The sequence below is a fragment of the Nematostella vectensis genome, chromosome 2 (assembly GCF_932526225.1).
Source record: "Nematostella vectensis chromosome 2, jaNemVect1.1, whole genome shotgun sequence".
NCBI classification, from domain to species: domain Eukaryota; kingdom Metazoa; phylum Cnidaria; class Anthozoa; order Actiniaria; family Edwardsiidae; genus Nematostella; species Nematostella vectensis.
Window position 1 is genome coordinate 14,276,074 of NC_064035.1, and position 22,808 is coordinate 14,298,881.

At 38.2% G+C, this 22,808-nt stretch overlaps 2 protein-coding genes across 3 annotated transcripts in view; one reads left to right on the top strand and one right to left on the bottom strand.

Annotated features, from left to right (window-relative positions):
* Nucleotides 1-19,561, bottom strand: part of LOC5521703 (tetratricopeptide repeat protein 21B) — a 34,894-nt gene extending 15,333 nt beyond the window's left edge. Inside the window, exons 1-23 of one of the 2 annotated variants that reach the window (XM_032366870.2) lie at nucleotides 19,381-19,560; nucleotides 19,113-19,242; nucleotides 18,414-18,691; nucleotides 17,795-17,886; nucleotides 17,462-17,501; nucleotides 17,146-17,202; nucleotides 8,914-9,014; nucleotides 7,692-7,776; nucleotides 7,462-7,560; nucleotides 6,690-6,882; nucleotides 6,527-6,624; nucleotides 5,931-6,038; nucleotides 5,589-5,681; nucleotides 5,116-5,245; nucleotides 4,670-4,755; nucleotides 3,940-4,011; nucleotides 3,726-3,846; nucleotides 2,933-3,033; nucleotides 2,567-2,631; nucleotides 1,984-2,073; nucleotides 1,290-1,373; nucleotides 622-694; nucleotides 15-125 (exon numbers count right to left, since the gene is read on the bottom strand). In XM_032366870.2, coding sequence (XP_032222761.2) covers nucleotides 15-125; nucleotides 622-694; nucleotides 1,290-1,373; nucleotides 1,984-2,073; nucleotides 2,567-2,631; nucleotides 2,933-3,033; nucleotides 3,726-3,846; nucleotides 3,940-4,011; nucleotides 4,670-4,755; nucleotides 5,116-5,245; nucleotides 5,589-5,681; nucleotides 5,931-6,038; nucleotides 6,527-6,624; nucleotides 6,690-6,882; nucleotides 7,462-7,560; nucleotides 7,692-7,776; nucleotides 8,914-9,014; nucleotides 17,146-17,202; nucleotides 17,462-17,501; nucleotides 17,795-17,886; nucleotides 18,414-18,691; nucleotides 19,113-19,242; nucleotides 19,381-19,407 — 2,334 coding nt within the window. In that variant the 5' untranslated portion in view covers nucleotides 19,408-19,560. Of the gene's footprint in view, nucleotides 1-14; nucleotides 126-621; nucleotides 695-1,289; nucleotides 1,374-1,983; nucleotides 2,074-2,566; nucleotides 2,632-2,932; nucleotides 3,034-3,725; nucleotides 3,847-3,939; nucleotides 4,012-4,669; nucleotides 4,756-5,115; nucleotides 5,246-5,588; nucleotides 5,682-5,930; nucleotides 6,039-6,526; nucleotides 6,625-6,689; nucleotides 6,883-7,461; nucleotides 7,561-7,691; nucleotides 7,777-8,913; nucleotides 9,015-17,145; nucleotides 17,203-17,461; nucleotides 17,502-17,794; nucleotides 17,887-18,413; nucleotides 18,692-19,112; nucleotides 19,243-19,380 lie in introns of both variants that reach the window. The other variant, XM_032366871.2, reaches the window with a different exon arrangement.
* A 7-nt stretch (nucleotides 19,562-19,568) lies between these two features.
* On the top strand, nucleotides 19,569-22,524 carry LOC5521704 (coiled-coil domain-containing protein 12). The gene is made up of 7 exons (XM_001641436.3): nucleotides 19,569-19,704; nucleotides 19,908-19,939; nucleotides 20,036-20,127; nucleotides 21,011-21,072; nucleotides 21,151-21,185; nucleotides 21,251-21,327; nucleotides 21,540-22,524. Exons 1-7 carry the CDS (start codon nucleotides 19,609-19,611, stop codon nucleotides 21,623-21,625), a joined length of 480 nt encoding a protein of 159 aa, XP_001641486.3. The 5' UTR covers nucleotides 19,569-19,608; the 3' UTR covers nucleotides 21,626-22,524.
* Nucleotides 22,525-22,808: the final 284 nt, after the last annotated feature.

A 22,808-nucleotide genomic window follows, 5' to 3' on the forward strand; every position in this document is an offset into this window, starting at 1 on the left:
GCTCAATTCGTTACCTTTCCGTAATGATGGGTTTTGACATATGCCTGCCCTATCTTACTCGCCAAAGAGCCATCTCGGGGATTTTTCTTTAAGGCAGACTCGTAGACTTCTATTGCTTTTTCCGGCTGTAAATAAAATAAACGGGGAAAACCAGCATTACAAATGGTTTAGAGCGCAAATCCGGTGCAACCTATGTTGAATAAAAAAAAACGCGAGTTGAATAAAAAAAAAAAACGCGAGTAATTAGACTTTTTCAGCGCATTCAGAACTTCTACAAATGGCAATCAGTCTGTACATAGACTGATAAACCAACTATTAGCGGCAATAGCAAATAACTTATCTAAAGGCGATACAAATGATTGCTAAACTAGTCGCCTGAATTCTCTGCTTTCAGTAGAAATAAGACAAGAGCAGAACTACCATTTGAAAACGGGCACCGACCACGGTGTCTGAAACAAGTGTGTGATAACCTCGTTGCCTTCTTTATGCTGCACTGTTACTATGGAGACTAGGTATATGAACATGAGAACCAACAGAATGCGCTCTAATAAGCAAAAGATTCCTTTGTTTATACTAGAAATGTGATTGGGCATTTGTTCTCGTTCTTACGGCTGATCCTACCTCTTGTATGCTCATGTAGGCATCACCTAGCAACAGGCATGTGTGTGGGCTCGGGTTCTTGTCTACCAGTTCTCTGTGGAAACAAAAGTAAAGTAAGCAAATAAATAATAACAATAACAACAACAATAATTATTGAAATAAGAATAACAACTACAACCAGTTCACTGAGGAAATAACAGAAAGGTTAGCAAATAAATAACAACAAACCACCACCACCAAGAACAACAATAATCATTAAATATGAAAATGGTAATAAAAAAAGGAAAAAGGAAATTAAAATGAAATGCTTCTAGTTTAGTTTATAAAAATTCCTGGGTGTGTTGGTTTTTATGTTATGGATATTGTTCTTGAATAAAGGTCTTAATGTAAATATAATAATTATGGAGCAAAACTCTGTTTGGGAAATAACAGGTGAAACTGCAGGACGGTTTGATAAGATTTCAGTCACATGGTTTGATAAGATTTCAGTCACTACAGTGCATGACAATGCATGGCGGGCAGGATAAATTCAGGATTTATTAAGACTAGAATAAACTGAATTTAACAGTTTACTTTTTAAACTTGCTTTTCAAAGAGCCTCGCTTTTTCTTTCTCTTGTAAACGATTGAGCACGTGTGTGAGTGGATTGGAAACATGTTTTAATATAAAAGTGATCGATGTTGGCATACCTGTAGACACTGGCATACAGGCGTTTGTCCTTTCTGTGATGTAAATAGATCTCTGCCATCTTTTCCTTTGCTTTGATATAATAACTACGAAAAAATAGACTTCGGTTAGGTAACATTGCTGTAATAAAATAAAAGCAATTCATCGCTATGACTAGTTCGGTCACTCTGGGAATTCCATTGGAGTTTTGAAATAGTGGGATTTAGCTTAGTTTAGAACACCCCGCAAATTCAAAGTGATTTCTGATTCTTTGAAATCAATTCCCATAAAATTAAACTCTTAATAACTCAAATCTCTAAGGAGGTTTTGATTCTTTTCGAATAGTTTACTCCTGATACTCCCGATAACCTTAAATATTTGCGATTTTCCTTCAAGGTTTCGTATAAAGGGATAAAACAGCATCACCATTCCCCTTGCATTGTGACCCACGCTAGCATGGCCACGGTTTTATAAAGCTAACCAATTAAGACCAACGTCTTAATAATCTGAAAGCCAAAATATTCACCAACCAGACAATGAGGCAAAGAAATGCCCGAGTACACATGAGCATGACAAAATGCTACGAATTATGGAGCTCGTTAAAAAAAAACTGTGATTTCTACGAGCTAATAGGCCAAATTTGGCTACAGTAGCGCGTGTAGCGCTATAAGAGTTCAGTTATAGTTGGAAACAACAACACCTTCTAAACCAACTTACGCTTGTTCAGGTGTGATGGCTCTGAGGATAGAGAGCGCCTGTTCCGTGTCTCCTCGATCCAGTGCTAAGTCAACATTTGCTATCTGTATCCTGCAAAACAGTGTGAATGCTTACTATCCTGATTAAAAGGCACATTGTGGGTAGAGGAAGACTATTTTGAGAAAGAGAACAAGAACCGAAAGGCCACAGCAAAAGCCCTGACTTGAGCATTTCTCTGTTTATAGAAAAGAGTAAGATCAATAGTAGCTTTTTGTTGGGAGTCAAGACTATAAACATAAAAAAATATTTTAGGGCTTCAGTGATTCTTGCTCATAAAATAAAAATAGGCGGTCTTTTGGCTTATAATTCATATGGCTTATGGAACGCAAAATAGGAAGGGGATAAAGCACCAGCCACAACCCACCCCATCTACACACACATTTTATTAGTACCAAATTTCTCTGGTGTTTACGATGCCTGTCTTGATTTCGAGAGGGTTAATCCGCTCAGCAACTTGGCTGTACCTTAAAAGAGGGTGATTTTCCCTTTGCACTTAGTGCCGAATTAATGGCGGGTTGGGTGGAGGGTTGGTACTAATACATACCTGACTTCTTCAGGTGTGGCTTGGAATTCATTCAAAGCGTCCTGCATGATCTTAGCTGCCTCATGCTACAAAACAAACCATTAGTTTATTGGACTAAATGAATAAATAAAAACCGCGAGAAAGAACCTACGCTAAAAAAATTTCCTGTAATACACCATTTACATAAGAACCTGTTTTTAGCCCAAACCTCTTAATAGGTTCTTAATTAATTAATAAATAATTAAAAAATAAATAAAATCTTTCAGATAGTTCTTTCTCGCACCCATATTGGCTTACTTCACGAAACTGTCATGGTGGCCACGGTAGCGCGCGTCGCAGTGTAATCTTCAATAACTCAAATAGTTCACTCACAAAAAGTAAACAAACCTCATGTCCTGCATGGCGATGCGCTTGCACTAGTTCCAAGTAGACTGACACTCGGTCACTCGCTGTTATGTTGATCTTTTTAGTTCGCTTTCCCGTTGTGTCTACAAAAATGTTACATAATTGATGTTCAGAAGGAGAGGATGTAACTACAGCTACAAAGAAACCAAGACCTGGCAAATGAAGAAGAGAAGAAAATGCCGAAGGCCAAGCAAAACATGGAGCAGAACAGTGAAGAAGGGGGTAGGGTAGGATGGTAGGATATGGTGAGTTTAATACCCTGACACTGTCATCTATACACAAGTTTCAAACATCTTGCTTTGTCTTCTCACACCTTCATAACTTGCTTCAGCCATCTCTATCCTAAATCCGTGTCAATTCCTATATAATACACTCTTACTATATTCGATCATAGCATAATTTACATAGAAAATACATCAAATGTTACTTTTCCAACTCACTCTTAGAAATTCCATGAAACCCTACTATAACTAATCTAAACTTAAACATTACTTCCAATAGGACTATAGTCTTTTTAATTCTTAGAATTCCACTGAAGGCATCAAACAACCAGAAGACCTCCACCACAAGACAGTTTAGTTAATTTTTTATTTATTATTGTAATTTTTTCGACATTGTTGCTATTTTATTTGTAAACTATACGTCTATCCTCTTCTTCTTTGAACAAATTTAATCATTTGTGCCTCCGGCTTTGGCTCTTCTCGTGTATGTATTGATAATAGTCTAGTTTACTACCAGATAAAATTGATTGATTAAAACTTTCCCATTCAGATACCTTGTTTCCTGACCCCTGGAAGGTTCATAGCGGCGTTCAGGGTCTTGATACTATCCTCTGCATTTCCCATCTTCATCTGCACCCGTGCTTTGATAAGATGATACAGGGGATGCTCGCGAACCTAAACACAGTTATATTACTCCCTCAATATCACACGACTTCGTGGAAAAGCGACTCGGTGGTTATGTAATAAAATTTTCACCCCTAATTTTACCTCAAAGTTGTAGCTGAGTCCAACTTCAAGGGATTGTTCTGCTTGTTTAAAATTGTTCTTCTGAAGTTGAATCTGCAATTATATATAAAACAACATATATAGATTAACATTACATATTATACATAGTCTCAGCTTGCATACCACGTGTAGTGGAGACTTTCTTTATAGTTGAGTACGTCAAGGGATGGTGTAAAGAAGATTTAAAGAGACTTTTAGTTTGTTCTTGTTTAGAGCTTCTTGTTTATAAATGCAAAGGTCTATTTACATTTATTCTGTATTTGATTAAAATAATTTTATGATGGATTTGCGTTACTATTATTTGGGGGCAAAAAAATGGCTTTGTGACTGGCAATTTGATGTACCCAAATGATATTATTGGAAATGCAGACTTGGACCAGACTTGGGCCAGTGGCCAGGGGAAAGGGGTGGCTCAGACTTGGGCAGGTGACCAGGGAAAAGGGGTGGCTTAGACTTGGGCAGGTGGCTAGGGGAAAGGCGTGGCTCAGACTTGGGCAGGTGACCAGGGGAAAGGGGTGGCTCAGACTTGGGCCAGTGGCTAGGGGAAAGGGGTGGCTCAGACTTGGGCCAGTGGCTAGGGGAAAGGGGTGGCTCAGACTTGGGCTAGTGTCCAGGGGAGGGCACTGCTCACACTCCACCAGCGGTCAGGGGGAGGGGTTGTCAAGTTGCAAGTATAGGTGTGGAGAAAAGAGTTTTGTCTTGTGATCTTTACCTGGGCCATCAGAAGGTGAGCATCAGAGAAAGTGGCATCTTGCTCCAGGCAGTGTGCAAGCATTGCATTAGCGACATCCACCTCACCTACAGTATAGACAACCAGAATCAAAACAAATTTTTCCTTTCAGAGCTTATATGAGCCATCCAAACCACCTGCTGCACTACTACTGGGCGATTTTCTAGCTTTGTGCAGTTTAGATGGTGTATTGACAAAATGATATTGTCAGACAACATGAATTCCGATTATTGCAATTCAAAGTTTTCCAAGTTGTAATTCATGTTGTTGCAGTGCTGTTTATCTTTTTATGTCTTGCGCACATACCTTACCCACATAAAAATGTAGCGACCTGTTTGGTACTTTTTTCTGCCCACTAGGTAGAACCCTTCCATCCTTCCAGCATTCCTCCCCCTCTCCCTGGGCATGTCCCTACTAGACAATGTTACCTGCAAGGTACTTGACCCTGCCCATTAGGTAGAGCCCCTCCAGCAGTCCAGGTATTGCCTTGGTCAGGGGGTCCAGCACAGCAGCACATCTCTTTAGCAGCGGTGGAGAAGGCTGCCCAGGTGATTGTGGCTGAAAAAAAGAGAATACAGTCAACTCTCTACTAACGGACGCTCCAATGAAAAGACAGAATTATATACAGTAAACTTTAGATTATTAGTTTCACTGTTGCCTAGAGGATGGTTGCCTAAGTTGACAACTCAGTTGACTAACATCCACCTACAGTAGAGGCTTGTAAAATGACCACTGCAGGGTTTGGCACCTAACACCTCTGTAATTATATACCTGTGTACAAGTGTAAACATAGTAACTGTAAAGTATTGTCACATACAGATTACTGTACTTACACTGCAACACTTTAATGAAAGGTTTTTAAATAAGAAAAAGAAATAAGGGGGAGTAGAGCATTACACACCTCACTTGGAGCATACATCAAGTAGTCCTTGACAACTTGAATTAGAAAATCTGGGTTCATCTGGACAAAATACTGTGTACCAAGAGGAAGTCCCTGTGAAAGAAAAAGGGACCAGTTGTCAAACAACTTTGAATTCTACTAAAATTGCTTGAATAAGATTATCCTTGTAAAAATATGGAAGCAAGCAAAATTTTGGTAATATATTAGGAAGCTACAGAGACAGAAAGTGTTAATCTTACTCTGATTTGAACAATATTTTGAATGATAAAAACAAGAAGAAAAACTTGTGAATTCCTTAAAGAATCATGTACTGTATGTGCCCTAGGACCAAGGTCTTCTTACCTTTAAGCTGACAAAATGTGTATCAATGGCCATATTGAGAGCAGTAATGACTTCCTCTTGAGGTTTGCCTTTCTTCCTATACAGTACTGATGTCAAATATGACAGCTCCTATTTTCAAGACACAGAGAGTTTTAGTCAATAGGCAACTTGCACAAGCAGATCATGTGTATTTATTTGTGTTTATTTTGGCTTGAATTTGCACTCAAAAAGTCACTTCAGAAAAGTAAAGTATGTCCTATGCACTATATAAGACGGGGTATAATGCCCTCCTTTTTCATGTGCTGTTCCAATTGCAATCGCATGCAAATGGACCAATTCGATTGTTCCATGTTCATTTTTATGCACTTGCATTTGGAAAGGCTAAAAAAAAGAACATGGTTTGTCCTGGGACTTATTCAAACAACGCAGCAGTTTCAAGCTTTGAGCATACAGTAGGCATTATCATGTCAGGCACCCTGTGTCTGAAATGTTATAGCAGGTGTGTTTGGTGCAAAATAAGCCAAGATGGTGACAGGAAGTTGATCTATTAACATCAATATATAAATTAATTAATTATTCATCGAATTGTCCAGTTATTGTAACAAGTTATTGCTTACAGCTGATTTTCCAATGGACTGCTGTATCTCGTTCAAAAACTCAAGCTGTTGCTCTGCATCTTCAAGTTGACCTTCAATGAGCTGGCACCTAATAATTCCTGGTGAAAAGACACAGAATAAGCTGTATAACACTGTTGGAAAGTTGGAAAGTTGGAAATCTTACCAGTAAGAGCAGGAACACTTGTTTCATCCAGCTTCATGGCAGCTCTAAATGCCTTTGTTGCATCTCGTATCTTGCCCTGGAGTACGTGTTGGAAGCCCAACTCTATCTGGTACTCTGCATCGGCCGGAGCAAGTGACTGGGCACGGTCAATCAATGTCACTGTCTGCTGTAGAACTAGGCTGTTACGACCACACTGTGGAGAAAACAAAGGAAAGAGGCCATGTGAGTGCTTTTTTGGGATAGATTTGCAGTGTTAAAAAAACAGTATGAAACTAAACAAAATTTCTACAAACTGTAAACTCATAAAAATAAAGCTGTGTGAAAAAGCAAGGCTAAATGGTAAAAGTAAAACAGAAAAAAGTCAAACTTTTCGAGCAATTTCAATCTATATTAGCGTAAAAGAAATTTCAAGTCTACTGCATAAGCATTATATAATTTTTGTTTCCTTTTTATAACTTTAACAAATGTTTATCACTGTGCAAACAGTATTTATTTTATTTTAACATATTTCCAAAGCTACTTTATTAAAACTATGTAAAATTATGGAAGATACACACTATTATGGCCACAAGCTGCTCAAAGTTCTAATGGATTCTCTCTTACATATGTACAAACACATTAATGTTTACCGTCTTTTTAAACAATTTTCAATTGTTATTTTTTCCCTTTCCATACTTTTTTTGCATTTGTCTTTTCCATTCATGCCCAGAGTAAGACATCAAGCCAAAATATTACTTAGTGCAGCAACTAGAAAAGATGTATCTTCACCTACCAATCTGCTAAATCCCTGGGATATATTGCAGTAAACGTGAGGATTTTTGGGCTCACATCTGTCAAGGGCATGGATGAGTTCCACAATTTTCTCTGAAGCCTGAAATACAACCAGCCCAAGTCAAAATCCTCATACAGTATCTAATCGGTAACTATGAGAAAAGAGCATATATTTCATGTGTTCTCTTTTACCTACCATAGTAAAGATAATAAAAAACACATTAACTGTACCTCTGTGTATGAGCCATCTCTACAGAGCATGAACAAGATCACCATCCTTTGAGCTTCAATACAATTTCTGTTTATTGCCAGGGCTCTGGAAATAGGACAATGAATGTTAGAATAGTCAGGGCTTCTGGAATTACGCGGAAAAAAACTCCAAATTACGTGGGGTTCTTTGCTAAATTACGCGCTAAATTACACAGAAAATCAATCATTACGTCCGAAATATCACACTCTTACGAAGAATATATCTCTTTTTTTACGAGAAATAGAGGTAAGAACCCTAAAAGAACACATCAGCTGTTTGTCTTTCAAAATTTAGCCAAATTACGCAGGATTAGGCGGAAATTTGTGGATTACGTGGATTACGCGGAAAAAGCCAAATTACGCACTTCCACACAAGCACGTAATCCCAGAAGCCCTGAATAGTGTAACTTGAATTCACATTATTGAGAGCAAGCTGAAATTGGAGGCAGCGTGACAGTAATTACAGACGAAGTGCAAATAGAGCCACATGTAGCAGCCAATAATACTGCATGCTCTAGGTGCAGCGGGGGAAAACCCTAGGGGTTCAAATATTAAACACTAGTCATGCAAGCCAAGCAAGATGCCAAGACCAAAGCGAGCTTGTACCAAAAGAAGGAAGTGCAAGGAAACAGTATCAAGAATGCAGAAGACAAGACGAGTATGAAATGGTAATAATATCGATGCGTACGTATACTTATCAGTGGGAATGGCTATAAAGATAAGTTACAGATGTTGATTGGAGGACCTTGAGCTACTGTAAGTAAACAGGTTAATGGGATTATTGAGCCCTTTAACCCCTAAACACTTGTTCAAATTCAGTCTTTTTTTATTATAATACTAATATTTAATGTTTTAGTGTTTTTTCCGCTGAAGTCTAAAATATTCCTACTGTATTGCCATCGAATGATATACTAAAAGAATTTTATCCAGAAGGAAGCCATTTGGGTCTACAGTATTGTTAACTTATTGAAAAGCAAATACCCTAGATATAGAGGCTCCTACCCATATGCTCCTGTTTACACAAATTTAAGGATAGATAAATTAACTGTAAATAATCTGATATGAGGAACTCTGAATTATCACAAAACGGGTGTACCCTAACAAAAAATACTCTCAAAATCTTAAACCATGCAGTATACAATCAGTGACACCACCATGATGGGGAGAGATACAGTATATACTTTAGATCTGCTTGGTTTCTTACCTTTGTGCTGTCTCTAGGGTCTGGTCCCAGTCTTGCAGTGCAAGCTGTAGACGCATCTTCTCAATGAGAGCTGGAATACACTCTGGGTAGGCAACTACAGCCTGAGAATTAATAACTGATTATTAGAGTGGTTATTTTGAGTATTGGTAGATGTTGCTCACTGGTCAAGTGTGCATCATGACTTGTTAAGTGTACATCATCACTTGTCAAGTGTACACCATTACTTGTCAAGTTTACACCATCACTTGTCAAGTGTACATAACCTGTCAAGTGTACATCATCATCTGTCAAGTGCACATCATCACTTGCCAAGTGTACACCATCACTTGTCAAGTACACATCATTACTTGTCAAGTGTACATCATCATCTGTCAAGTGCACATCATCAATTGGCAAGTGTACATCATCACCTGTCTTGTGCACATCATCACTTGTCAAGTGTACATCATCACCTGTCAAGTTTACGCAATCACTTGCCAAGTGTACATGATCACTCATCAAGTTAACATCACCTGTCAAGTTAACATCATCACTTGTCAAGTGCACATCATCACTTGTCAAGTGCACATCATCACTTGTCAAGTGTACATCATCACTTGTCAAGTGTACATCATCACTTGTCAAGTGTACATCACCTGTCAAGTGTACATCATCACCTGTCAAGTGTACATCATCACTTGTTAAGTGTACACCATCACTTGTCAAGTACACATCATTACTTGTCAAGTGTACATCATCTGTCAAGTGCACATCATCACTTGTCAAGTGTACACCATCACTTGTCAAGTGTACATGATCACTCATCAAGTGTATGTTGTGGTTTGAAATGCTTCTTGGTTTGAAATTGTTAAAACCAGTTTGAAAAAAAATCAAACCAAGAAGCATTTCAAACCACAACAAATGTGGCATGGTTTGAATTTTTTTCAAACTGGTTTTAACAATTTCAAACTAAGGAGCATTTCAAACCACAACATGTACATCACCTGTCAAGTTACCATCATCACTTGTCAAGTGTACACCATCACTTGTCAAGTGAACATGATCACTTATCAAGTGTACATCACCTGTCAAGTTACCATCACCACTTGTCAAGTGTACACCATCACTTGTCAAGTGTACATGATCAACTCATCAAGTGTACATCACCTGTCAAGTTACCATCATCACTTGTCAAGTGCACATCATCACTTGTCAAGTGTACATCATCACTTGTCAAGTGTACATGTTCACTTGTCAAGTGCACATCATCACTTGTTAAGTGTACATCATCACCTGTTAAGTGTACATCCTCACTTGTCAAGTGTACACCATCACTTGTCAAGTGCACATTATCACTTGTCAAGTGCACATCATCACTCGTCAAGTGAACACCATCACTTGTCAAGTGTACATCATCACTCGTTAAGTGTACACCATCACTTGTCAAGTTTACATCATCACTTGTTAAGTGTACATCATCACTTGTTAAGTGTACATCATCACTTGTCAAGTGTACATCATCACTTGTCAAGTGCACATCATCACCTCTGAAATGTACATCATCACTGGTCAAAAGTACATCATATTTCAAGTGTATATGATCACTCTTCAAGTGTACATCACCTGTTAAGTGCACATCACTACTTGTCAAGTGTAAATCATCACTTGTCAAGTGTGCATTATCATTTTTCAAGTGCACATCACCACGTGTCGAGTGCACATCATCACTTGTCAAGTGTACATCATCACTCGTCAAGTGTACATCACTTGCCAAGTGTACATGATCACTCATCAAGTGTACATCACCTGTCAAGTTAACACCATCACTTGTCAAGTGTACACCATCACTTGTCAAGTGTACACCATTACTTGTCAAGTGTACTTCATCACTTGTCAAGTGTACTTCATCACTTGTCAAGTGTTTATCACCTGTCAAGTGTACATCATCACCTGTCAAGTACACATCATTACTTGTCAAGTGCACATCATCACTTTTCAAGTGTACATCATCACCTGTCAAATGTACACCATCACTTGCCAAGTGTACACGATCACTCATCAAGTGTACATTACCTGTCAAGTGTACAGCATCACTTGTCAAGTGTACATCATCACCTGTCAAGTGCACATCATCACTTGTCAAGTGTACATCATTACCTGTCAAGTGCACATCATCAATTGTCAAGTGTACATCATCACCTGTCAAGTTTACACAATCACTTGCCAAGTGTACATCATCACTCATCAAGTGTACATCACCTGTCAAGTTAACATCATCACTTGTGAAGTGCACATCATTACTTGTCAAGTGTACATCATCACTTGTCAAGTGTACATCACCTGTCAAGTGTACATCATCACCTGTCAAGTGTACATCATCACTTGTCAAGTGTACACCATCACTTGTCAAGTACACATCATTACTTGTCAAGTGTACATCATCATCTGTCAAGTGCAAATTATCACTTGTCAAGTGTACATCATCACTTGTCAAGTGTACACCATCACTTGTCAAGTGTACACCATCACTTGTCAAGTGTACACCATCACTTGTCAAGTGTACATGATGACTCATCAAGTGTACATCACCTCTCAAGTTACCATCACCACTTGTCAAGTGTACACCATCATTTGTCAAGTGTACATGATCAACTCATCAAGTGTACATCACCTGTCAAGTTACCATCATCACTTGTCAAGTGCACATCATCACTTGTCAAGTGTACATCATCACTTGTCAAGTGTACATCATCACTTGTCAAGTGTACATCACCTGTCAAGTGTACATCATCACCTGTCAAGTGTACATCATCACTTGTTAAGTGTACACCATCACTTGTCAAGTACACATCATTACTTGTCAAGTGTACATCATCTGTCAAGTGCACATCATCACTTGTCAAGTGTACACCATCACTTGTCAAGTGTACATGATCACTCATCAAGTGTATGTTGTGGTTTGAAATGCTTCTTGGTTTGAAATTGTTAAAACCAGTTTGAAAAAAAATCAAACCAAGAAGCATTTCAAACCACAACAAATGTGGCATGGTTTGAATTTTTTTCAAACTGGTTTTAACAATTTCAAACTAAGGAGCATTTCAAACCACAACATGTACATCACCTGTCAAGTTACCATCATCACTTGTCAAGTGTACACCATCACTTGTCAAGTGAACATGATCACTTATCAAGTGTACATCACCTGTCAAGTTACCATCACCACTTGTCAAGTGTACACCATCACTTGTCAAGTGTACATGATCAACTCATCAAGTGTACATCACCTGTCAAGTTACCATCATCACTTGTCAAGTGCACATCATCACTTGTCAAGTGTACATCATCACTTGTCAAGTGTACATGTTCACTTGTCAAGTGCACATCATCACTTGTTAAGTGTACATCATCACCTGTTAAGTGTACATCATCACTTGTCAAGTGTACACCATCACTTGTCAAGTGCACATTATCACTTGTCAAGTGCACATCATCACTCGTCAAGTGAACACCATCACTTGTCAAGTGTACATCATCACTCGTTAAGTGTACACCATCACTTGTCAAGTTTACATCATCACTTGTTAAGTGTACATCATCACTTGTTAAGTGTACATCATCACTTGTCAAGTGTACATCATCACTTGTCAAGTGCACATCATCACCTCTGAAATGTACATCATCACTGGTCAAAAGTACATCATCTGTCAAGTGTATATGATCACTCTTCAAGTGTACATCACCTGTTAAGTGCACATCACTACTTGTCAAGTGTAAATCATCACTTGTCAAGTGTGCATTATCATTTTTCAAGTGCACATCACCACGTGTCGAGTGCACATCATCACTTGTCAAGTGTACATCATCACTCGTCAAGTGTACATCACTTGCCAAGTGTACATGATCACTCATCAAGTGTACATCATCACCTGTCAAGTTTACACAATCACTTGTCAAGTGTACATCATCACTCATCAAGTGTACATCACCTGTCAAGTTAACATCATCACTTGTGAAGTGCACATCATTACTTGTCAAGTGTACATCATCACTTGTCAAGTGTACATCACCTGTCAAGTGTACATCATCACCTGTCAAGTGTACATCATCACTTGTCAAGTGTACACCATCACTTGTCAAGTACACATCATTACTTGTCAAGTGTACATCATCATCTGTCAAGTGCAAATTATCACTTGTCAAGTGTACATCATCACTTGTCAAGTGTACACCATCACTTGTCAAGTGTACACCATCACTTGTCAAGTGTACACCATCACTTGTCAAGTGTACATGATGACTCATCAAGTGTACATCACCTCTCAAGTTACCATCACCACTTGTCAAGTGTACACCATCATTTGTCAAGTGTACATGATCAACTCATCAAGTGTACATCACCTGTCAAGTTACCATCATCACTTGTCAAGTGCACATCATCACTTGTCAAGTGTACATCATCACTTGTCAAGTGTACATCACCTGTCAAGTGTACATCATCACCTGTCAAGTGTACATCATCACTTGTTAAGTGTACACCATCACTTGTCAAGTACACATCATTACTTGTCAAGTGTACATCATCTGTCAAGTGCACATCATCACTTGTCAAGTGTACACCATCACTTGTCAAGTGTACATGATCACTCATCAAGTGTATGTTGTGGTTTGAAATGCTTCTTGGTTTGAAATTGTTAAAACCAGTTTGAAAAAAAATCAAACCAAGAAGCATTTCAAACCACAACAAATGTGGCATGGTTTGAATTTTTTTCAAACTGGTTTTAACAATTTCAAACTAAGGAGCATTTCAAACCACAACATGTACATCACCTGTCAAGTTACCATCATCACTTGTCAAGTGTACACCATCACTTGTCAAGTGAACATGATCACTTATCAAGTGTACATCACCTGTCAAGTTACCATCACCACTTGTCAAGTGTACACCATCACTTGTCAAGTGTACATGATCAACTCATCAAGTGTACATCACCTGTCAAGTTACCATCATCACTTGTCAAGTGCACATCATCACTTGTCAAGTGTACATCATCACTTGTCAAGTGTACATGTTCACTTGTCAAGTGCACATCATCACTTGTTAAGTGTACATCATCACCTGTTAAGTGTACATCATCACTTGTCAAGTGTACACCATCACTTGTCAAGTGCACATTATCACTTGTCAAGTGCACATCATCACTCGTCAAGTGAACACCATCACTTGTCAAGTGTACATCATCACTCGTTAAGTGTACACCATCACTTGTCAAGTTTACATCATCACTTGTTAAGTGTACATCATCACTTGTTAAGTGTACATCATCACTTGTCAAGTGTACATCATCACTTGTCAAGTGCACATCATCACCTCTGAAATGTACATCATCACTGGTCAAAAGTACATCATCTGTCAAGTGTATATGATCACTCTTCAAGTGTACATCACCTGTTAAGTGCACATCACTACTTGTCAAGTGTAAATCATCACTTGTCAAGTGTGCATTATCATTTTTCAAGTGCACATCACCACGTGTCGAGTGCACATCATCACTTGTCAAGTGTACATCATCACTCGTCAAGTGTACATCACTTGCCAAGTGTACATGATCACTCATCAAGTGTACATCACCTGTCAAGTTAACACCATCACTTGTCAAGTGTACACCATCACTTGTCAAGTGTACACCATTACTTGTCAAGTGTACTTCATCACTTGTCAAGTGTACTTCATCACTTGTCAAGTGTTTATCACCTGTCAAGTGTACATCATCACCTGTCAAGTACACATCATTACTTGTCAAGTGCACATCATCACTTTTCAAGTGTACATCATCACCTGTCAAATGTACACCATCACTTGCCAAGTGTACACGATCACTCATCAAGTGTACATTACCTGTCAAGTGTACAGCATCACTTGTCAAGTGTACATCATCACCTGTCAAGTGCACATCATCACTTGTCAAGTGTACATCATTACCTGTCAAGTGCACATCATCACTTGTCAAGTGTACATCATCACCTGTCAAGTTTACACAATCACTTGTCAAGTGTACATCATCACTCATCAAGTGTACATCACCTGTCAAGTTAACATCATCACTTGTGAAGTGCACATCATTACTTGTCAAGTGTACATCATCACTTGTCAAGTGTACATCACCTGTCAAGTGTACATCATCACCTGTCAAGTGTACATCATCACTTGTCAAGTGTACACCATCACTTGTCAAGTACACATCATTACTTGTCAAGTGTACATCATCATCTGTCAAGTGCAAATTATCACTTGTCAAGTGTACATCATCACTTGTCAAGTGTACACCATCACTTGTCAAGTGTACACCATCACTTGTCAAGTGTACACCATCACTTGTCAAGTGTACATGATGACTCATCAAGTGTACATCACCTCTCAAGTTACCATCACCACTTGTCAAGTGTACACCATCATTTGTCAAGTGTACATGATCAACTCATCAAGTGTACATCACCTGTCAAGTTACCATCATCACTTGTCAAGTGCACATCATCACTTGTCAAGTGTACATCATCACTTGTCAAGTGTACATCACCTGTCAAGTGTACATCATCACCTGTCAAGTGTACATCATCACTTGTTAAGTGTACACCATCACTTGTCAAGTACACATCATTACTTGTCAAGTGTACATCATCTGTCAAGTGCACATCATCACTTGTCAAGTGTACACCATCACTTGTCAAGTGTACATGATCACTCATCAAGTGTATGTTGTGGTTTGAAATGCTTCTTGGTTTGAAATTGTTAAAACCAGTTTGAAAAAAAATCAAACCAAGAAGCATTTCAAACCACAACAAATGTGGCATGGTTTGAATTTTTTTCAAACTGGTTTTAACAATTTCAAACTAAGGAGCATTTCAAACCACAACATGTACATCACCTGTCAAGTTACCATCATCACTTGTCAAGTGTACACCATCACTTGTCAAGTGAACATGATCACTTATCAAGTGTACATCACCTGTCAAGTTACCATCACCACTTGTCAAGTGTACACCATCACTTGTCAAGTGTACATGATCAACTCATCAAGTGTACATCACCTGTCAAGTTACCATCATCACTTGTCAAGTGCACATCATCACTTGTCAAGTGTACATCATCACTTGTCAAGTGTACACCATCACTTGTCAAGTACACATCATTACTTGTCAAGTGTACATCATCATCTGTCAAGTGCAAATTATCACTTGTCAAGTGTACATCATCACTTGTCAAGTGTACACCATCACTTGTCAAGTGTACACCATCACTTGTCAAGTGTACACCATCACTTGTCAAGTGTACATGATGACTCATCAAGTGTACATCACCTCTCAAGTTACCATCACCACTTGTCAAGTGTACACCATCATTTGTCAAGTGTACATGATCAACTCATCAAGTGTACATCACCTGTCAAGTTACCATCATCACTTGTCAAGTGCACATCATCACTTGTTAAGTGTACATCATCACCTGTTAAGTGTACATCATCACTTGTCAAGTGTACACCATCACTTGTCAAGTGCACATTATCACTTGTCAAGTGCACATCATCACTCGTCAAGTGAACACCATCACTTGTCAAGTGTACATCATCACTTGTCAAGTTTACATCATCACTTGTTAAGTGTACATCATCACTTGTTAAGTGTACATCATCACTTGTCAAGTGTACATCACCACTTGTCAAGTGCACATCATCACCTCTCAAATGTACATCATCACTGGTCAAAAGAACATCATCTGTCAAGTGTATATGATCACTCTTCAAGTGTACATCACCTGTTAAGTGCACATCACTACTTGTCAAGTGTACATCATCACTTGTCAAGTGTGCATTATCATTTTTCAAGTGCACATCACCACTTGTCGAGTGCACATCATCACTTGTCAAGTGTACATCATCACTCGTCAAGTGTACATCACCTGTCAAATGTACATCATCACTTCTTAAGTGTACATCATCACCTGTCAAGTGCACACCATCACTTGTCAAGTGTACATCATAACTCGTTAAGTGTACATCATCACTTGTCAAATGTACATCATAACTCGTTAAGTGTACATCATCACCTGTCAAGTGTACATCATCACTTGTCAAGTGTACATCATAATACCAGCACATAATTCTGGAAGGCCTGTATAGGAAGGCTCTTAGGTATCAGAGCCCAATGAAAACAATGCCATATAATGTTCCTCATTAAAGCTTTGAATTTCCATCTCACCTGATTAACAGTGTCCAAAGCACCACTAAAATTATTCTTTAGCTGCAGATATCTTGCCTGAAAAGAAACAGATTAAACCAGTTTACAGTACCATTCCATATGTCTGGAAATCACAGGTGGCCCAGTGTGTCAGGGCTTCAGCATTTGGAGCTTCACACCTCTTCTTAGCTTAATCATTCCAGGATTAGGCCATTCTTAAAATACATACTGTTTGAGGTTAGAATAATTGATTATGTGCTTACTGTATAAGTCTTAATCTTTACATCTATTTTTATGTAGTGTACAGTAGGATATATTTGTCACAGAGCATACATACCTTTCCAAACAGTGCATCCAAGTTCTTAGCATTTTCTCCACTACAAGATATAAATACAGAATGAATAAAAATTTTATCTATTGAATTTCACACTTTTCAAAGTGAATTTGCATTGTGTGAAAATAAAAACAAAAGAATGCAGATGGTCATTATTGCTCAAAATCTACTCAAGTTTAACTATAAGTTCACTCTAACCCATACAGTTAACTGTAGTTACAGTGGATAACTCTCTGTATCATTTACATGATTGATACAATATGTACATGACTTGTTTCTAACTGATATTGGTACTGGATGGCACTTTCTTTCAAAAACAATGCCAAGTATTCTTACCCACTTAGAGAGTCATCAAAGAACTTGATGCTCTTTTTGACAAAGGCTTCTCTCCCACAAGAGATATCAATCCAACCACGAAGAATTAGCCCCTTAGGAAATAAATTATGTCAATAATTGCATTTATAGATGAAAGGCATGCAACACAATGAACTGTTAGAAGTAACAATGATAACCAGCAACTCACAACCACCTTATTACCAATGCTAGTAAAGAAAGTGACCATACAAGCACATTACCCAGGATTTACATGAGGAGGGGGAATGTGCAGTAACACTAATAGTACCATTATGGAAAAAAGATGGTATTTGACTATCCCGCAATAAGAAATTACCCACTGTATTTTGGATAGCCAAGTGGGGTGGCCCAGGTGTAATAGCCTGCCATACCCAAATCAAGAGGATTATTTTGATTTTAGTTTGTTTCTATACTAGCAATACAATAGAATCCTGCTAACTCGAACTCTGAAGGGAAGCAAAAATCTGTTTGAGTTAGTGGGGAATTCAAGTTAGCAGAGTAAAAATGACTCAAAATTATGGTCAAGGGAATCGAACTTAGTTCGAGTTAGCGGGGCATTGAGTTGGCCGAGTTCTAGTTATCGGGGTTCTACTGTGATTACCTCTTTGGTATCTTGAGACATTTTAATCATCCTATCCACATACTCCCGAGCCTTGTCAACCTTCCCAGTATGTAGCAGAAACATGCTGCCAAAATACAAAGCCATCTCCCCACAGCTCTGTCGATCCTGTCGAAGCTTTGATTCCAGTTCCTGAACAGCTTCTCTGTCCACTAGTTTTGCTTTCTTGTGAGCATAGATAAGAGCCATTGTGGAGCAAAGAACAACCTCTGGCTTGTCCTTGATAGACTCAAATTCTCTCATTGCTTCTGACGCTCGATCTGTTAAGAGACAAGACATGCTTTAGTAAAATATGGTATAACTACAAAGCCAACTGCCAACTACTTTATGGCAATATTTTTATGATGACAATTTTATAATCAATCGCTGATTTCATGGAGAGGAAAAACTGTCAGTGCCAACACAGGGCCAATGGGACTTCACTCCTCGATTTGTATGGAATGAGCCAGTAAATACAATGGAAACCCAAATAAGTTTGAATGTGGCCCTGAATTCTGTAGTCTAGCTAAACTGTCATAGGAACCTAGTAAACCTAGTCTAACAATAAATGCCTTCAATTATAACAGCTTAGTTCTTATAAAAGTCCTTATAAAATTTGTATTTAGGTAACACAAATCAATAAAACAACATATCAAATTGTTAAGAAATAGGGTTGTTCTATATAACCCAGAACACGGTTACCTTCCATCAAGATACCAAATGCTTTCCAGAACAACAACACCGAATCGTTGCCATACTTCCGTAAGCTCTCCAGGCATGTTGTCTGTAATTGTCGGTAATATTTCTCGCGGCAGTAGTAATTTATGTTCGCCTAAAAAAGGAGAAATTGTTAAATTTTACCGCAGAAAACGTGAAAATCCATGTAAAGACATTGCTGTAGCAACCCGTTGACTCTTGACAACCGGACGCTCACCAGATACACGATTACATTCGAGACACATAAACCTACCAAGGTTACTGAATCATTCGAAGCCATCGCTGGTTTCTTTTTCTATGAGTTTTTAATAAAGAAAATGCTCTTTTTGTGCTAGTAAAGCGTTGTTTCTGTGTTTTGGGTCCTTTGTTGATATTATTTAGCCGCCATTTTGTCTCTGTCTTCCCATGATGCTTCACGGTCATTTCCCAGGAACCATTGCGCAAACTTCCCAGAGTTCTTCTCGGTCGTCTAGCATTTAAGATGGCGGCCGAGGTTGGAAGTTTAGAAGAGGAAGCAATTAAACGAAAAGAACGCCTCAAAGCATTGAAAACTAAGAGAGGATCGGCCACTGATGAAGTGAGTTAGATTTAGCGTAATCTTTGGGAATGGCAGGCATGCACTTAAGACACAGTGCAAAAATTTACTATACAAAATTGAATTGACTGTTTTTAGTTAATGGCACACATTCTTAGGTTAGCCTCCAAGCGATCTCTAAACGTAAGCAATTTTTGCTTATTAAGACTGAAATGCAAGAACTGAATTTTGTGGTATTTTTTTAGGAATCAAGAAAAAGGCCAGCTGACAAGTCCAGGTAAGAGTTCTTAATTTGAGTTTATGACCCAGATTCTGTTGGTCATCTCTTTTTCTTGTGCTACTAATTATGATTATATTTATCCGTTTACTGTAGTGATCCAGTAAGGGTTATCAAATTCCGTAACTATGTACCCAAAGATGATGAGTTAAAAAACAAGAAAGTCCCTGATGCTAAACCTTTGTCAGGTAAGAGGGTAGATATGTGCTTCAATGAGATATAGTAAATATAGAAATTACATCTATAAAGCTGTTATCCTCAGATTTCACAGTTCACAGGCGCGGTACAAGTGCATAATCCAACTCCAATCGGTCTCTATTCAAGGCGCAATAATATTATTACAAAACAAAAACACTTTGTTATGCAACGTGCCATGTGTGCGAAACACTTGTGCTGTTGGTGGGGCAGCGGCTTATGTTTTGTTTTGTACTTGTTCGTGTCTTCGGTTTTAGACCGCCTGAAAGATACACAACGTTATACAAAGAGAGAACCTGCTGACAAACATAATCCACTTCATAATTTGAACCCCCGCACCTTCGATATATCAGCGCAACTCTGACCGCAACTGATAAACTCTTCTTACAAAATTAACACACATGAAGGGCCAGCTTGTTTTGCAGTGTTTGGTCCATGATTCTCTATTTTTATTTCATTAACATGTCACGTTTCACTTCCTGTCGTCACCTCATTTCCTACATACCTTCCCGCTTGCATCATTACCCCCATGGTGTTCACGAGCGTAAATAATTTTAGCTGAACGAAAACAGCAAATAACAGAATATTTTCCTGAAAGGATACTCTTCAATCAGCGAATTTTCCATATAATCAATTTCACCCTAGTCTGCAAGTGTCGCACACTGCCTTGATCTCATTTAATTTGTTACTTGTCATTATTCTTTGTGATATCAATTTCCAAATATTGTCAGATAGATCAAATAGTCTATGCATTGGCACGTACTAATTAATATGCATTGATTAATTTATTGATTGGATTTGACATATGCAGTGTTTGAAATACAGAGTGGTGATTTTCTTTAAAGTTTGACAATCTTTTTATTTTATTTCTTGTAGTTGAGGAGGAAGTGAAAGACCATTTAGAAAAAGCAAAGTCTGATAAAGTTATTGAGGAAGTGGTGAGTGACCAATTTGTCCACAGATGTATTTATCTCTATCTAATCTCACAATTGTGTTTTATTTCTGTATGAATTTAGGATCTAACAAACCTTGCTCCCAGGAAACCTGATTGGTATGTTTTTTTTTCTTTTGTGCTGTTAAATGTTTTTATGCTTATTAATCATCATTCTTTTTCAGGGATCTTAAAAGAGATGTTGCGAAGAAATTAGAAAAATTAGAAAGAAGGACCCAAAGTGCCATAGTAGAGATAATAAGTAAGTAGATTCCTGTATTCTATTTAGGCAGTGTTTTGTGTGTATACCTTGGTGCTATTAGCAACCCTGTAATTCTTTAAAAGAAACATAAAGCAACTAAGGGATATTCTCATGATCCACAAAGACAAATAATTACAGTAAAAAGTGACAAGGAGAAAAAACAGTCACTGTAGCTTGAGCCTTGTTCATATATTTGTTTTTATGAATTTCAGGAGACAGACTCCAGGAAGGCAAGGAGAAGGAAGACCTGGCAGCTGCCGTGAATGCTGCTGCTGCTGCTGAACAGGGCTACCAATAGGGAGTTATACAGTCAGACCCTGTAAAGACGGGCACTTCAGATGCTCACAAGTCTGTCCTGAATAATGGGGTTTAAGGTGGGACCCTGTAAAGAAGAGCAGTCATGATGCTCACAATTCTGTCCTTAATAATAGAGTGCCCTTATTACAGCAAGGAGGTTACAATTGACACAGAATATTGTATATTGTATTGAGTTGCTGTGAGTTTTGCTGCTGCTGAACAGTACACCCAATAGGGACCTGGTTATTCAGTGGAAACCTGTTCAAAAGGGCACAGTTTGGGCCTATTAATCTCCCCTCTATAATGTGATGTCCTTATCAAGGAGATTAAAATTTATGCAAGATGATTGGGAGCTATAAAAAAATGACATATCTAATAGGTGTCCTTATAGCAGGGTTCCTCTGCATGTCCAATACAGCCAAGGTTGGAAAACTATGGGTGGTTAAGATAAAGATGTAGGAGATCGGGGCAAGATTGGTGATATCTTGATAAGAGCTCCTGGTAACCATGTTTATTAGTATTGCAATGTTTTTTTTTTCATTTTATCAGTCCCACATCAAGCTTTAAGTTTCTTTGTTCTACATTTAGGCGAAAAACCTTTCCTTAGCTTTAACAGGTCATGTGGGTTTCTTTAGGCTAGTGTTTCACAACTCCGTATGAATGAGTCTCCTGTGCACCCATCCTTATTGTCAGACTCTAATCCCTCCAGACAAGAGAGAGACTAGTGACAGCTGAACAGGAGACTAAGTAAACCATGGCCCACAGAAAACACATGGTCTACAGTAGCACTTTAACTATGATGTACAGAAGTAAGAAGCAACTCATTCTTATCAGGTGTCATAAATTGAGACCATTGTGCTGTATATAATGTAAAGTGTAATAAAGATCTTATAGAATTTGTTTGAGTTCTAGAGTTTGTAAAGTCAACCTTACTATCACAGAAGTATGGTAGAGTTTTATATCAACCGGTGAAACATAGTGTGATAGTTAAAGGGTAATAGTCAGTAAAAGACAAAAGAGAACAATAGAATCAGATTACAATAAAGTATAATACCCTAAAGTGTAGTTCACAGGTTAATGAACATCACTCTGCCTTCTTAGCCTTGGGTAGGTTGGTGACAAGTTTTTTTTTAAATAACTTTTTTTACCTATTTTTCAGTGTGTTATAATAACTTTTTTTTTTC